Source organism: Episyrphus balteatus, chromosome 1 (assembly GCF_945859705.1).
Source record: "Episyrphus balteatus chromosome 1, idEpiBalt1.1, whole genome shotgun sequence".
Classification (NCBI taxonomy): Eukaryota; Metazoa; Arthropoda; class Insecta; order Diptera; family Syrphidae; genus Episyrphus; species Episyrphus balteatus.
The window spans coordinates 135,161,507-135,176,807 of NC_079134.1; the positions used below are offsets into that span (position 1 = coordinate 135,161,507).

At 30.5% G+C, this 15,301-nt stretch overlaps 1 protein-coding gene across 1 annotated transcript; it reads right to left on the reverse strand.

Moving 5' to 3' along the window:
• Nucleotides 1-107: 107 nt before the first annotated feature.
• On the reverse strand, nt 108-9,095 carry LOC129921208 (cytochrome b5). The gene is made up of 2 exons (XM_056002943.1): nt 8,814-9,095; nt 108-966 (listed from the first exon to the last, which is right to left on the reverse strand). Exons 1-2 carry the CDS (start codon nt 8,922-8,924, stop codon nt 685-687), a joined length of 393 nt encoding a protein of 130 aa, XP_055858918.1. The 5' UTR covers nt 8,925-9,095; the 3' UTR covers nt 108-684.
• Between the last annotated feature and the right edge of the window lie 6,206 nt (nt 9,096-15,301).

Consider the following 15,301-nt stretch of genomic DNA (forward strand, 5'->3'; position numbering starts at 1 on the left):
CAATAATTTAATAACAAACTTTTTTACTATATTTTTTTATTCATTAAAAATTCTTACCCACCACTAGAATATTATACATATACACACAAAACATGTATCTATTTATCTGTTTTTTTTTTTGTTCATAGTTTAAATGCTAACAAAAGCAGTGTTTTATCATTTCATCAAAAGTAAAAAAATTTCTAAAGAAAAACAAAGAAAACTTTTTATATAAAAACAAAAAACGAATATCAAACATAGCAATCTTAAGGCTATTGAACTAGTTGTCAAAAAAACAAAAATTCTTCTTACTATTATACATGCATATAATATTTGTGTAGTAAATTTAAACTATGTTTTACATAAGTTTTCAAAAAAATAATAGATTTTCTTTGCGCTATTTTCTTTAAATATTGTTAACCAATTAATAAAAAAAAAAAAACATGTACCTAATTATTATAAACTTTATTGGTACAAATAAATGTTTTTTTATACAATATACTTTTCATTTGTTTGTTTTTGTTGTTGTATAAAATACATATTTTTAAAACACCACTCTTAAATTCAATTAAAAACAAAACTGAATTGAAAAAGTAGTGTAGAAATTATGTACGTACAAAACAGTTAGGAATGGGTTTATACAAAAAATTAATTTAATTTAAGATGTTTTTTTAAAGGGTTTCTGCTGTATTACTCTTTTTTGTTTTATTGCGAACTAGAAAAGAAGAACCTGTAGGCAATAGTAGCAACTAGACCTAGCACCAAAGGTAGCAGCCAGGTTTTCATTGATGATTCAGACTCTTGGGTTTCTTGTGTCCATGTTGGTTCGGCTTTTTTAGAAACAGCTTTGCGTTCGGCTTCGACTAGTTCACCAACTTTGTATTTGTTCATCATTTCACGGGCATCAGAACTGTGTCCGACATCTTCAAAGTGTTCTGTGCTGTCCCGGCCAGCTTGTTCAAGGAGCACTTCTTCACCACCAGGGTGCTGGAAAAGAAATAAAAAATATATTAGTATACAAATTTGTTACATGAAATTTTCAAAACAAGTGAAATGAAGTTTTTCATAAATTTCATAATCTGGTAGATTCTAAAGAGATCTTTCTGAAATTCAGAACACAGATAAGCATAAATCGATCATCATTTAAAAGCAATCGAATTCGGTTTTCAAACGGCAGACAACTAAAACGAACAATAAACTACTTCCTTTACTTCAAAAAAAATTCTCAATTATTCATAATAAAATCAAATCAATTGAAGGGCAATATTTTTGTAAAAATAAATTTCAGCGTTCAATTCGAGTAGTTAAGGTACGCATACCTTTTTTAATGCAAATTTAAAAAAAAAAGTGGCGACACAATGACAACTTGAATTGTTTTTTTACCTTATCAATAATTGAACGAAATTCAAAATATGATTTGCATGTTGTCCCTGTCTGCGAATTGCTTAAAAAATTCATTTCTATTTTTATTATTTTGTGGCTACAAGAAATTCAAGAAAAAATATAAAACAAAATTTGTATTGACATTCAAATGTAAGGCAATAAGTTAAGTAAGATCAGTAAGGTCCATTTTCTTCACTCGGAGTTGAACAAAACTTGAGAATTTTTATATTAAAAATTCTCAAGTTATGTTCAACTCCGAGTGAAGAAAATGGACCTAAAACTTCTTCAAGATGTGTTTGTTTTAACCTTGGAATTTTGAATTGAATCTTGAAAAAAGGCGAATCTTAAAGACGAATGCGAAATAGACTTTACTTTCATCGATTGAAAAAGGGATTGGAATAATATGCTGATTTTTCTTGTATACACTCCGTCTCACTTGATTAAGAACACTGAAGTTTATATTTTTTTACTTTTACATTTTTCAAACCTTTCATTAAACGGTAATTCATGATGCTCTTCCCAAAAAGGATAATAAAATCCATCCTTTAGTTAAAAAAATAAGCTTAATACCGAGTCGAAAATAAGAGTACAACCTGTATGTTGAAAGTCTCAGGGATATAGAAAACTTGATAAGTCATGATTATCAAATTTTTAACAAATAAAATGCTGTTTCTAATTTGTATCTTGGGTTCAAGACAAAAAAGGCTTAAAAGTACCGTTTCATTGGTTAGAAGATGGATTTAGTTTCTATTCTTATCGGCAGCTGCGTTTTGCTTTTGTGATACATGTAAACTCCAAATGCGGATACGGATAGCAATGCAAAACATAAAAACACTGTCAATAACTTAATTTATAATACATCGGTTTAGTTATAACATACAAACATGTTAAAATTAATTCAAGCTAAGAAGTCTATTTTTTTAGTCCTTATAATTTATAAGTTAAATGACATCGCACTTTATAATGGATTTTGATAACGATTTTAAGAGGTACTCAAGATTTTTTATCAATAAGAGTTTTTGAAAAATAATACAACCGAATTTCATAATTTCATTCAAATTTTTCAACAGCCGATAGAAATTGCTTAAAATAATTGCATCATATTTTTATATCTTAAACATACTTGTACTTAAAAAATTAAAATTAAAATTGTAAATGAAACAAAATCTTAGATAAGGAACAATTGATTAAATAATGTATTAACAAACTAGGGTAATCTCAATCGCTACCTCATACGTATTTGATATCTCCTATCATCATTATCGAATAAGGAAAAGATTAAAGACTAAAATAAAATGAAAAATGTTTATATACAAAATAAACTTATGAGTCAACATTTTTCCAATTATCTCATTCTTATTTATTTATCTAAGGAATTTATTTTTTTAAGAAACAGAGGAAGGAGAAAGAAAGAAGGAGACCACGTTAACAAAAAAAAACTAAATTATCTGTGCTCTTTACTAATTGATTCAATGCAAAATCAAAACTCGGAAAATAAAAAGTAAATTTCGGTTTTACATCAATATTGCACCCTTTCTATTTTGTGGGAACTAAAAAACACCCGGAATGTAAAAAAAATGAGTAAACAACGGCAATAAATAGAGACTGATAGTAAAGATCTGAAAAATACAAGATTTTTTTATTTGAAATAGATTTATGACAATGTAAACAAATAAAAAATATATTAAATTCATATCAAAAAATTGTGCACGTTGCACACATTAAAAATTGACTTCATTGATTGTCAGGCATTGAAAATGTCAAAATTAAATGTTTCAAAAAAAGTTTTATGGATTATTTCAATTTTAATTTTGTATAGAGGTTTTGCATACGGAAATAATGCGAAAAATTAAAACAAAACAAATATTTGATAAATAAACGATGTCATTTTCTATTATAAAATGAAAAAGAAGATAATTTTGTACTATGTACCTTAGACCAAAAATAGTTTACTTGATTAGATTAAAATGGAGCAATAAATGTGATATACAAAATCATTTTGATAGAACGATTTTTCGGAAATATGAAATAAAATAATGATTCAATTTAAGCGGTGAAATGGTTTAAAAAAATTTTTGTAGACATTAAGATTAATTAGGATGAAAAACTTTTAAGGTAAAACTTTTGTATGGCATTTAAAGCCATTTGTACTTTTTGTCTAGGGCTAAGCTGAATAGTAGATATCTTAAATGTCTTAACAGAAGAAAAGCAAACATGTCAAAAAGATTTCACTTTTCATTTCAACGCTTCAATTTATTGTGGATGTTGAATTTACCAATAAGGAATTAAATGAAAAGCTTCTTTACAAACTCTAAAAACTCGATTTTAAATGCCCTTTAATTGCAACAACAGTTAATACAAAAAAAAAATTAGAAAAGAATCCTTTTTGTTTGTTTCTGCATATATGTTATGAATTATGTTCATATTATTAGTTGGTTAAGATAATGCCATTTTAACAAACGTGTTGAGAGAATGATACAAAACGTTTAAGGATGTTCGAACACACCCACCGTTTTTCTCTTGCCATGTACTACAATTTATTCACTCACATACTTTTATGAAAAAATAAAATGACATTGCTAAAGTAAGATATAATGGTGAGCATTACAACAGTACGGAAAGAAAACACGTCTAGTATAATTATTATTAGTTATAATGATTCTATTCGAAGCAAACATGTAAAATCCAAATGATTTCTCAGCAATGGATTTTGATGTTTGTAGATTGTCTTAGAATGAGATTCATATTTTTAAAATACTTTTGTAAATAAATAATTAGTCAATTATAAATAATTATCTAGAATTGATAAGCGTTAGATTTTTTTTTCTTTGGTCGAGTTTTATAAACTGAGTCATGAGATACTAGTCGCGCATGCAACCATAAAATATAAACAACAATGTTAGTAAGATTAGTGACCACACTCGCCTGACTCGCTTGTAATTTTTTGGATTCGTTCATGCATTGCAACAGTAAAACAAAAATGGCGCTGAGTTTTAAACAAACCAACCGACATTTTAGGCATTTGACAATGATGCGTTCGATATTTTTGTGCGAAAATTTAAGATAATTTTTGGGTCATAATCATGTATGACAATGATACTGTTTGTCAATTCCTCACGAGAAACAGTACCCCTTGAAAAATGTTTTTTCTTCAGGTGTCGGAGGATGGCTGGCGTTATAGTCTATCGCAATGGGTGCAACAACCGAAAAAATTAAAGAACTGAAATTAAACCCAAAAGCTGAGTTCTACTACTGGGAAACTGGTGTTTTTTTATTTATGTAAATTGCATAGAGCTTATAGATCGATTTTAACTAAAACAACAAAGTGCCAAATCTTTCTCGTATCTTAAATTTACTGATAAATTTTTAAATAAAAAAATATATCCAAGAGAGAGACTAAAATACATTAAAAAAAAAGCAATACAAAATTTAATTTCGCAAATGAGAACAAATAAGATCTACGATTTTCGATCATTGACTGCATGGGATAAAACACAATAACAAATAACTATGAATCAATTTCGCAAAATAAAACTAAAAATAAACATTTTTGATCTAAAATTTGCAAAAGTTTTTATTTGCACAATTATTTAATTTTTCTGTTTAAATAGGTGAATTTATCCATTCAAAAAAAGGAGTGTTCTTATATGAAAATTCATTAGGCATGCTGATTTATTAAACAAACAATATGAAACGTGTGTAAATATAAGTACCTACTAGCAAAAATAACAAATATAAATATAAATACTGAATATTTTAAACGGTTGAATTTAGAAGAATAGGTATACATTTTGTTTGTTTTCCTCCAAAACGTAGAACTCTACAGGTGGATCACTAGTATGAAACAGATAAGTGGGAGAGTAATTACACGGTGTTACAAAAATGAGGTTTTAAAATATACGCGGGCGGAGACCTATCAGGTTTTGTAGAGCTAGTCGCACTGAATACGAAACGGTATTTGAAAATCCCCTAACACCCCCAAAATCTGGAGTTACGGGCAAAAAACGGTTTTTTGGACCTTCACCCATTGAAAAAATTCTAGCTTCGACAATTTTGTACCCATTTTCGATTTTTTTACAGTTTCTGATAGAAGATAAATATACCTTTATAACAATGTATAAAACATGTAACTCGGTTAAACAACTTAGAATTTATAAGATGTCAAAGTTCAAAAATTCAATTTTTTTTGTCATTTGCCCAACTTCGGCATCAATTTAAAGTTTATGTTTTCAAAACAACATGCTATTTAAAAAATATATTCATAAACTATATCTATTTCCCAATCAATCGAGGTATTTTTTATGAAAATCACTCCAAAATTGGCTTAGAAAAAAAAAATTTTCGATTTCAACCCAGATACAGAAATTCGAACTTTTAGGTATAGAACAAAAATGTTGTTTCGGCACGTAGTAGGATAACCTGGGCGCCAGGATTTGATAACGGGTTATTGTAGAGGAGCTCAATATAAACATCTTTTTCTTTGGAATGGGGGTCTATCTCCCCCCGTTTAGGTGGGAGGGGCAGTTTTCTAAAAAAAAATTATCAAAATAAAAAAAAATTATTAAAAAACAACGGCAACACTTACAGTAATAAATGATACCATTTCCAAAAGGTAAAATTGTGCATTTGATTCTAATTTTTAAATCAATATAATATTCCCAATAGTTTTTGAAATAATCGATTTCAAAGTTAAAAATAGGGGAAAAAATTTTTTTTAAAACTCATTTTATACTATTTTTGGCCAGACTGTGAATTTTAGTAAATAAATTACTTAAACAGAAAACTGCATCAATTGATTCCTTATCGAACCGTGAAAACTATATGTTTCTATGTCTTCTAGTTTTTGAGAAAATTGAAAAATAAAAACAAATAAAAACAAAAAATATTTTGAAAAAAGAAAAATCTGATAAAATAATTTTTCAATTTTCCCAAAAACTAGAAGACATAGAAACACATAGTTTTCACGGTTCGATAAGGAATCAATTGATGCAGTTTTCTGTTTAAGTAATTTATTTACTAAAATTCACAGTCTGGCCAAAAATAGTATAAAATGAGTTTTAAAAAAAAATTTTTCCCCTATTTTTAACTTTGAAATCGATTATTTCAAAAACTATTGGGAATATTATATTGATTTAAAAATTAGAATCAAATGCACAATTTTACCTTTTGGAAATGGTATCATTTATTAATGTAAGTGCTGCCGTTGTTTTTTAATATTTTTTTTTTATTTTGATAATTTTTTTTTAGAAAAATGCCCCTCCCACCTAAACGGGGGGAGATAGACCCCCCTTCCAAAGAAAAAAAATGTTTGTATTGAGCTCTTCTACAAAAACCCTTCATCAAATCCTGGCGCCCAACTTATCCTACTACGTGCCGAAACAACATTTTTGTTCTATACCTAAAAGTTCCAATTTCTGTATCTGCGTTGAAATCGAAAAATTTTTTTTTCTAAGCCAATTTTGAAGTGATTTTCATAAAAAATACCTTGATCGATTGGAAAATAGATATAGTTTTAGAATATATTTTTTAAATAGCATGTTGTTTTGAAAACATATACTTTAAATTGATGCCGAAGTTGGGCAAATGACAAAAAAAATTGAATTTTTGAACTTTGACATCTTATAAATTCTAAGTGGTTTAACCGAGTTACATGTTTTACACATTGTTATAAAGGTATATTTATCTTCTATCAGAAACTGTAAAAAAATCGAAAATGGGTACAAAATTGTCGAAGCTAGAATTTTTTCAATGGGTGAAGGTCCAAAAAACCGTTTTTTGCCCGTAACTCCAGATTTTGGGGGTGTTAGGGGATTTTCAAATACCGTTTCGTATTCAGTGCGACTAGCTCTACAAAACCTGATAGGTCTCCGCCCGCGTATATTTTGAGTGTTACACCGTGTTATTGACATCGTGATCATAACAGTTCCCAATTATTACACTAATAACGTTATCAAATCGTTATACACTTAAATTCATTAGTTTGATTTTGAATCCAAAAACATTCTATTTCTGTACAGATAGATTAATTGTCGTGTTCGATTTTAACCATGTTTATATTTTCTATCGATCTCTTGACCTACCCTTTTAATTTATTTATTTTTCAAAGGCAAATAAATAGGGAAATGAATAAAATTAAAGACAAGTTTTATACAAAAAAAAAAAAAAAGATGTACTTGTCTACAACTTTCTTCTTAAGAAACTGGTTTTTGTTTATATTTCCTTATGACATAAAATTAATCTGTAATGATTCTTTCACTAACAACAAAACTATGTTCAAATAATAATAACTAAAGATAGGTAAATATAGTTTAACAAAAATTAATATTCTTCTTTTTGATAGGTAAGACTGACATAGCAAATTTTCTATGAAATGAACAAACAATTCATAGATTATTTTACAAAACAACAATCTTATCTTTGAATATCAACAATCTTAATAAAAAACGAGGCATATACCTAGCCACTTCAAATCTTTTTTACAAATCATCAATTAGATGTTACGTAAATAACGATAGAAACAAAGTCTTAGAAAAAAAAAGACTTTAATGAAAGCAAAGAGAAATTTCGGTTCAAAACACTGAAATAAAAAAAGACAAGACTATCCATGGGAACTATTGACATCATTTGAGTATACGTCACTCTAATTACAGAGAGAGATATTTTAAGCCAAGCTCTAGATACATTTATGTATGTATATTGTGGCTATATGCGTAGAAACAAAAAAAAAAAAAAAAGAAACAACAAACAAGATTGAATACATTATGCAGCTAGGCCAAGATCAAAGTTCAATGTTGTTTGACCACAAAATTTATCTGTCTTGATTTTTTGTGCTGTTGTTGTAGTATCTAATAGAAAAACAAGAGAAACACTTCTTCCCTCAACGAAATATTATAAACTTCATGCATGACAAGTATCTGCATAAAACAAAAAATATCTTTTTAATAAATCATTCATTAGAGGCTTGTGTGGACAAAGTTTATAGCCAAACTATCACCTTCAAAGTAACAAAAAGAAAAATAGCAAAATGAGTTAGCAAAAAAAAAAACACAAGTAGTAAATTTAATAGCTACTCGAAAATTCTCGACTAGCTAGCTTCTACACTTGTTTTTAATTTACCTAAAGACATGATAATAGTGTAGTGAGCGTATAGAACGCAATCAAGGCCCTTACAAATACGATCATTTTACAGCCCGACTTGGCTGGAGACAGAAAGAGAGCGGAGCACAGAAAAACCCAACTCAAAACTACGCATTTGTATTCCAAAAATAAAAAAATAATACAATAAAGATTGCATTCTAATGATGGGGGAGAATAACAAATTACAAATTGTGTGGATCGTATTGTTGTTACTTTTAAACAATATAAATTTTTCGATTAAGAATGAGAATGCAACATTAGAGAATGATGATTAACTTATTAGGTTATGATAGAGATTTTTAAAGTATTCTTACCTCATTTAGAAAAGATGTAACATCATAAATATTATTGTGGATAATCAACCAACAATCCTTGTTGGAATTGTGTTTGGTTACATCGGCACGTGTGAAAAGTTTATCAGACATGTTTTTTATTTATTTATTTTTAATATTCTAATTGAAAGTAGAAAACACACAACACCACAAAGAGTTTGTTGGTTGTTAATCAATGGAAATTTCTTTGAAAACTGAAATGTGTGTGAAATGTTTTAATATTTTTCACTGCTGTGTGCTGTAGTCTTTTTCAAAGTTTCATTTAAAATTCATCAAATAAAAAATTATGACGTAAGGAAGGGGAGGGGAAGTGGTGGAGCAAAATCGCGTGTCAGATTTTGTTTCGTTGAGTTTTTTTTTTTTGACGTAAAGTGTAGATTTTTCGAAATTAAAATCTGTTTGATTTGTTTGTTGTGGGAGTACCGTGCAATAATGGGTTGACCACACCGAAAAAGTATGCGGTAGCGGTACGGGTAATTGGGTGAACAAAATTCCAATTTCTAACTTCAACGTTCTTTTTGTTCGTACTATTTATTACTCGTACCTCTACCGCATACCTTCCCGGTGGTGGTTTTTGTTTAAAGGCTTGACCACACCGGAAAGGTATGCGGTGTAACGGTCCAGGTAATTATCTGAACAAAATCCGAAACTGTAACGTCAACGTTTACATGTCAAATTCATTTCATACAATTACCAATACCGCTACCGCATACTTTACTGGTGTGGCCAAGCCTTATCTGTAAGAAAAAAATCCGAGTTTTGCGAGGAAAGAGGAGCGTGTCGGTTGGGTAGCAAAAAAAATATGAGTTAGGAAATTGGGAAAGGAAGTGTTTGGAAAGGGAAGGAAGTTAAGTTCTAGGGACGTGGCCTGCTTGCGATGCCACCATTAAGCTCGCCGGATTGAGGGGGGGGGGTATCTTGCCCCCGAAACTTAACCTCGCCTGCTACAAAACATAAATCAGGTGGAAAACCAAAAACAATAAAAAAAACAATTTTTGGCAGATGTGACAGACGGACTATCATCATCTCAAGGGCACTGCGTATGTTGGTGCCATGGAAATCCGTGGCCATTTTTGGATTCCCCCAAGGGAATTCAAATCAGGAATTTCATAAAAAAAAAATGGTAAGTTTTGTTTGTTTACGTTTTTTGGCTTTTTCAAATTTCATTTATTGTTTTTGCCATTCTAGGTCATGCTTTCATCGGTTATACTACGTTTCCACCTACCCTAAATCCGAGATTTAGCTAAGTAGATTTAGCACAAATCTCGAGTTTTAAGGTATAACTACATTGGCTCAAAAAGTGAAAAAGTACAAAAGTGAAAATTTTCAAATGCATTTTTGTGTAGTTTTTCGGGCTGGAAAATTAAAACTAATGATGCAGAAAGCTTATTTTTTGGTCTAAAAAACAATTTGTATACTCTTTTTCACAAAACAATTGCGCTAGCGAGAAAAAAAATATTTTCACTTTTGTACTTTTTCAAAAAGTGGTGTATGTAGTTAAGCCTTTATTCTAAATCTTGGATTGAAAGTAGGTGAAAATCTTAGATTTAGGGTAGCTGAACCCAAATCTGAGATTTAGCGAAGTAGATTTAAAATAAATCTCGAGATTTATTTTAAATCTACTTAGCTAAATCTCGGATTTAGCGTAGGTGGAAACATAGTATTAGAGAAGTTCCCCAGACTTCCTTAACACTAGAACGTCAACTTTAAGGTGTGGAATTGTTATCATTACATTTACCCCTATCACATACCTTTCAGGTGTGATCAAGCCTTAACTTAATGAATAATTGAGTGGTTCTGACCCTTTCAACAACAACGCAAAAATATAAAGTTTCCAGAGGGAAAGTCAATTTTCGGGTGTGGAATTTCGTTCATACAAGTTTGCGCCGTAAAGCTATAAATACAATGACCTAAAAGTGAAAAAGTGGGAAATTTACAAAAGTAATTTTTTTTATTTCTTTCTAGCGCTATTTTTTTTTTTTTGGAGAAAACTACAAAAATTTTTACTCAAACCAAATAATAAGCTTTCTGCATGATTATTTTTATTTTGTGGTCGGAAAAACTATCACAAAATGAGTTTGAAAACTTTCACTTTTTGACTTTTTACAAAAAGCGGTCGTTCTTGTTAAAGGCTTGGCCACACCGAAGGGTACATGCGGTAGCGGTACGGGTACTTGTATGAAAAAAATTCCAAACTGACACATCAACGTTCGGGTGTGGAATTTTTTTAATACAAATATCGTTGCCGCTACCCGTACCGCTACCGCGTACCCTCTGGTGTGGCCAAGCCTTTAAGGCTTGGCCACACCGGAGGGTATGTGGTATAGCGGTAACGATATTTGTACTAAAAAAATTCCACACCTGAACGTTGATGTGTCAGTTTGGAATTTTTTTCATACAAGTACCCTCACCGCTACCCGTACCGCTACCGCATACCCTCCAATGTGGCCATGCCTTTAAGGCTTGGCCACACCGGAGGGTATGCGGTAGCGGTACGGGTAGAGGTAACGATATTTGTATGAAAAAAATTCAACATCTGAACGTTGATATGTCAGTTTGGAATTTTTTTCATACAAGTACCGTTACCTCTACCCGTACCGCTACCGCATACCCTCCGGTGTGGCCAAGCCTTTATACCTTAACCCTTACCGCTACCGCATTACCTTTCCACTATGTTACTTTCCTAAAAGTCGTGACCACACCGGAGAGGTATGCGGTGTGGTCATTCCTTTACCCTTATCACTACCGCATACTGTACATTGATGATCGTAACATAATCAAATTCGATTTAATTTTTAATTTTTTTTTTAATGCAAATTTTCAAGTGCAGACGAGGCCTAAAGATATTATAGCGCGCTGACCGCATTCATTTTCGAAATAAACTCAACGAAGCTTTTTTCTTCGCCGAAAAAAAAAACTCAAAAACTGACAGTTCTTTGTTTTTGTTTTGAAAGCCCCCGGAAGAATAAACACAAAATTGAAATTACCAAAGATAAAGAAATTTGTCTACAAATTAACAAAATATAAACAGCAAAGATCAGAAAACTTAAATATGTTTACCTTTGATTTACCCAACGCAGAAATATCAACTGCTTCTTTTAATACTGAAGGTGAATTAAGATTTGAGCCACCAGTCTATGAACAGAGATATGCAACAGTAATTCAAGTCCTCGAACATCCAGATTTTGAATCACAACTCAAAAAGGTATTTAAATTTAATGAATGATTTTATTAAACATTAATTTTGTTATATTCAATCTACAGGTTGTTGATTTCGGTTGTGCTGAAATGCGGTTGCTATGGCTTTTACGAAGAACGAAAGGAATAGAACACATTGTTGAGGTATGTTAAAATTTGATACCTCTTATCTACTTTTACATACATATAATTTTTTGCGTTAAACTGTTCTTTACATTTATGAATTTAAAAAAATACATAAAGTAAACCAAACAAACAAATAAGCAGATCCGTTCCAACCCAAACGAGTGCACTGTGCAAACTTTAGCTTTGGCGCCCCTTATTTGAAATAATTCGTTTCATAAACCATTTTTACAGAATCCATTACGTTGAGTTTTGAATGTTTGTTTTTATTTAATAATCTATTTCCCGTAGGTCATAGAATAAAAATTCATTAAAAATTGATACCTATTTAAGGGAGGCTATACGGCCTTATCACGAATTCCATTCGTATCGGAAATTTGCGATTCCCGAAAAAACAATCACGAAATCCGTTCGTAATGGATACTTTCATACAAATCGTCAATACGATCGGATTTTGTGATTGTTTTTGGGGGAATCGTAGAAAATTTCCGATGCGAATGGAATTCGTGATAAGGCCGATAATCAGCCTTATCGTGAGTTTCACGTGGAATATCTTCCAACCGGAATATATTTGTTCACTCGGAATTGTAAAAGGTATCTTGATATTCACCCGAAAGGAATTTACATTTTCCGCAATGCTAATTTCTTGTTTGGCACCAAAATTTAAGCGAGAAAAGAGCTTTCGACTACCTCGCATATTATTTAGCTGAAATAAGGTTCAAAATACCGAGTGATGTCGAACGTGAACAATTTTTCGGAACTCGCAATAGGGGAATAATGAAATTAAATTTTTCCGGGTGGAATCTTGTTAACGTGAAACTCATGATAGGTCTGAATATAAAAAGAATGATAGCAAATTATGATAATTTTGTTTAGAGTTTGCGTCCCTGGGGCTCTGCGCTCTGGTAGGGCCGGCCCTGTCTCTTAGATAAAACAGTAATGAATTTGATGCTTCAAAAACAAAAAACGAAATATACATACCCTGAAATCATTCAAATTGACATTGAGGGTATTATATTTCAAAGTCTGAAGGCAACCGGGATTAAATCACTTTCTGCAATTTCAAGATTTTTGAATATGGATACAAATGAATGAAGACAAATGACAATAATTGGATTGCATTTTATATATGTGCCCATGATTATGAAAGTGGACTGAGTCACTTTTTGCATTGTTTGAAGAAAAACTTACATAATAATTTTCGTATAAAGATTTAATTATATTTCTTTTATGAAATCACTAAAGGAGCAATAAAGAAGTTTATTTACTGCAATTTCGCTTTCAAATAAAATTTACCCCTTATATAATAATTATTTTTAGGCTAGATTTGATGCCATTTTTAGGAGTGACTTAGTCCACTTTCATAATTAAGGGCACATATGAATGAAACGAGACCTTCCTTGGGATATGTGATTTCATTCTTGTCAGATTTTTGTAGTATATCTTATTGGAATTTTTCATTCTGAACTGTGCCACTTTCTATCTAACTTTAATCGCAAATAGGTATCAAATGAAATTGGTATCAAATGATAGAACAGTAGGTTAAAACTTTAATTATAATCATGAACGTTCGCTGTATTCTGTATTGCAAGATATTAAGATATTGCAATACATATTAGTAGAGATAAGATTTTCAAATAAAATATGCACTTAAAATATGCATTGAAAACCACATAAATTTATAAAATATTAATATTTCTTTAAAATTATAAAACAATTTTACGTTACTTTTATTAAAATCTATAAACGAAACCATTTTCAAGCTTACGTTTTTTTTTTTCAATTGACGTTCAGTCACTTTTTGTCAAAAATTTCAAGCGTGTACTTTCGTAGTTTTTGCCAATTTTTTTTGGAAAATATGCACGATAAACACGCATTTATTTTAAAAATTAAGCCCAGTACGCAGATCACGCTAAACTAAATTTTATCTCGACAATTTTTATCTCTACACGCGTTCGCTAAAAGCCAAGATAAATTTAAATTCAAAAATAACGGCTGATACACAGTTTCATTTACTTATACCAGCTTACATTCAATATTACATTACATATTTTTTTACCTGCAGAATACCTTCTTTACGCTCTCATTTTGTTTTATTCCTCTTCTTTTATATATTCCAAGGTTTTTTTGCCTCTTATTCCTTGCAGCAACAACAACAACCACAAAAATGTCAAAATTTATCTGTGAAAAAATGCGCTGAGCATTATTTCGCGAGCTAAATTGAGTGGAGACTTTTTGCAAAAGTAGTAGATGAGAATTTGAATTTCGCGCGTGAACTGCGTACTACCTGGCTAAAAATCCTCGCTAAAATTTATCTTTGGAGGAAATTTGTATGAAAGATAAATTTTAGCGCGATCTGCGTACTAGGCTTTATGTTACAATAGGCAAATTAATCGTCGCTTGGATGCTATCTTTTTTTTTAAAGTTCATATTGAAAATGTTTGTTTCAGTCTGGTAAAGTCAGCTAAAATGGATCCCATACAAATTACCGATAACTTGTATGGGAATTTTATCTCAGCTAAAATTTAGCGCGAACAGCGTACCAGGCTTTATATCAGAAAGTTTTTGATTGGTATTGATCTGGAAGCCTCGATAATTTTGTTTTTAAAACATTAAACAGAACTTTATTTCTATTACTTTGATATACAGCGACCATGTTAACGAAAAAAAAAATAACACAGTATTGGAGTTTTAAAAAAAGTTTTCCGACAGCATTCAATTGTTTTTGGCCTACACAAATTATATTTTATATACCTATATTAGGGTGTCCCTTATTTTGCAAATGGCTGAATTTAAATACGCATACGGGCTCAAAAGTTTCGCAATAAATAAAAAAAAATATTCCCAAAGTTTCAAGTCCCTATCTCAATGCTAAGTGGACGCGACTTAGTTTTTAATATTTCCATACAAAATATCGATAAATTACAGGTAGTTTTGAAGTGGTTTACTCAAAAATTCGGTAAAACTGTAAAAGTTGATAGAAAATTTTGAAAATTTGCAAATATCTTCAGCACTATAAGGAGTGTACGAAAAAATTATTTATTTTTTTAAATAATGCTGAGTCAGTAAAAAGTAGGTAACCGTTAATATCACTGTTCTTATGATATTTGCGGTTATGTTTTACTTACTTAAGCCTGGTACGCTGCTCG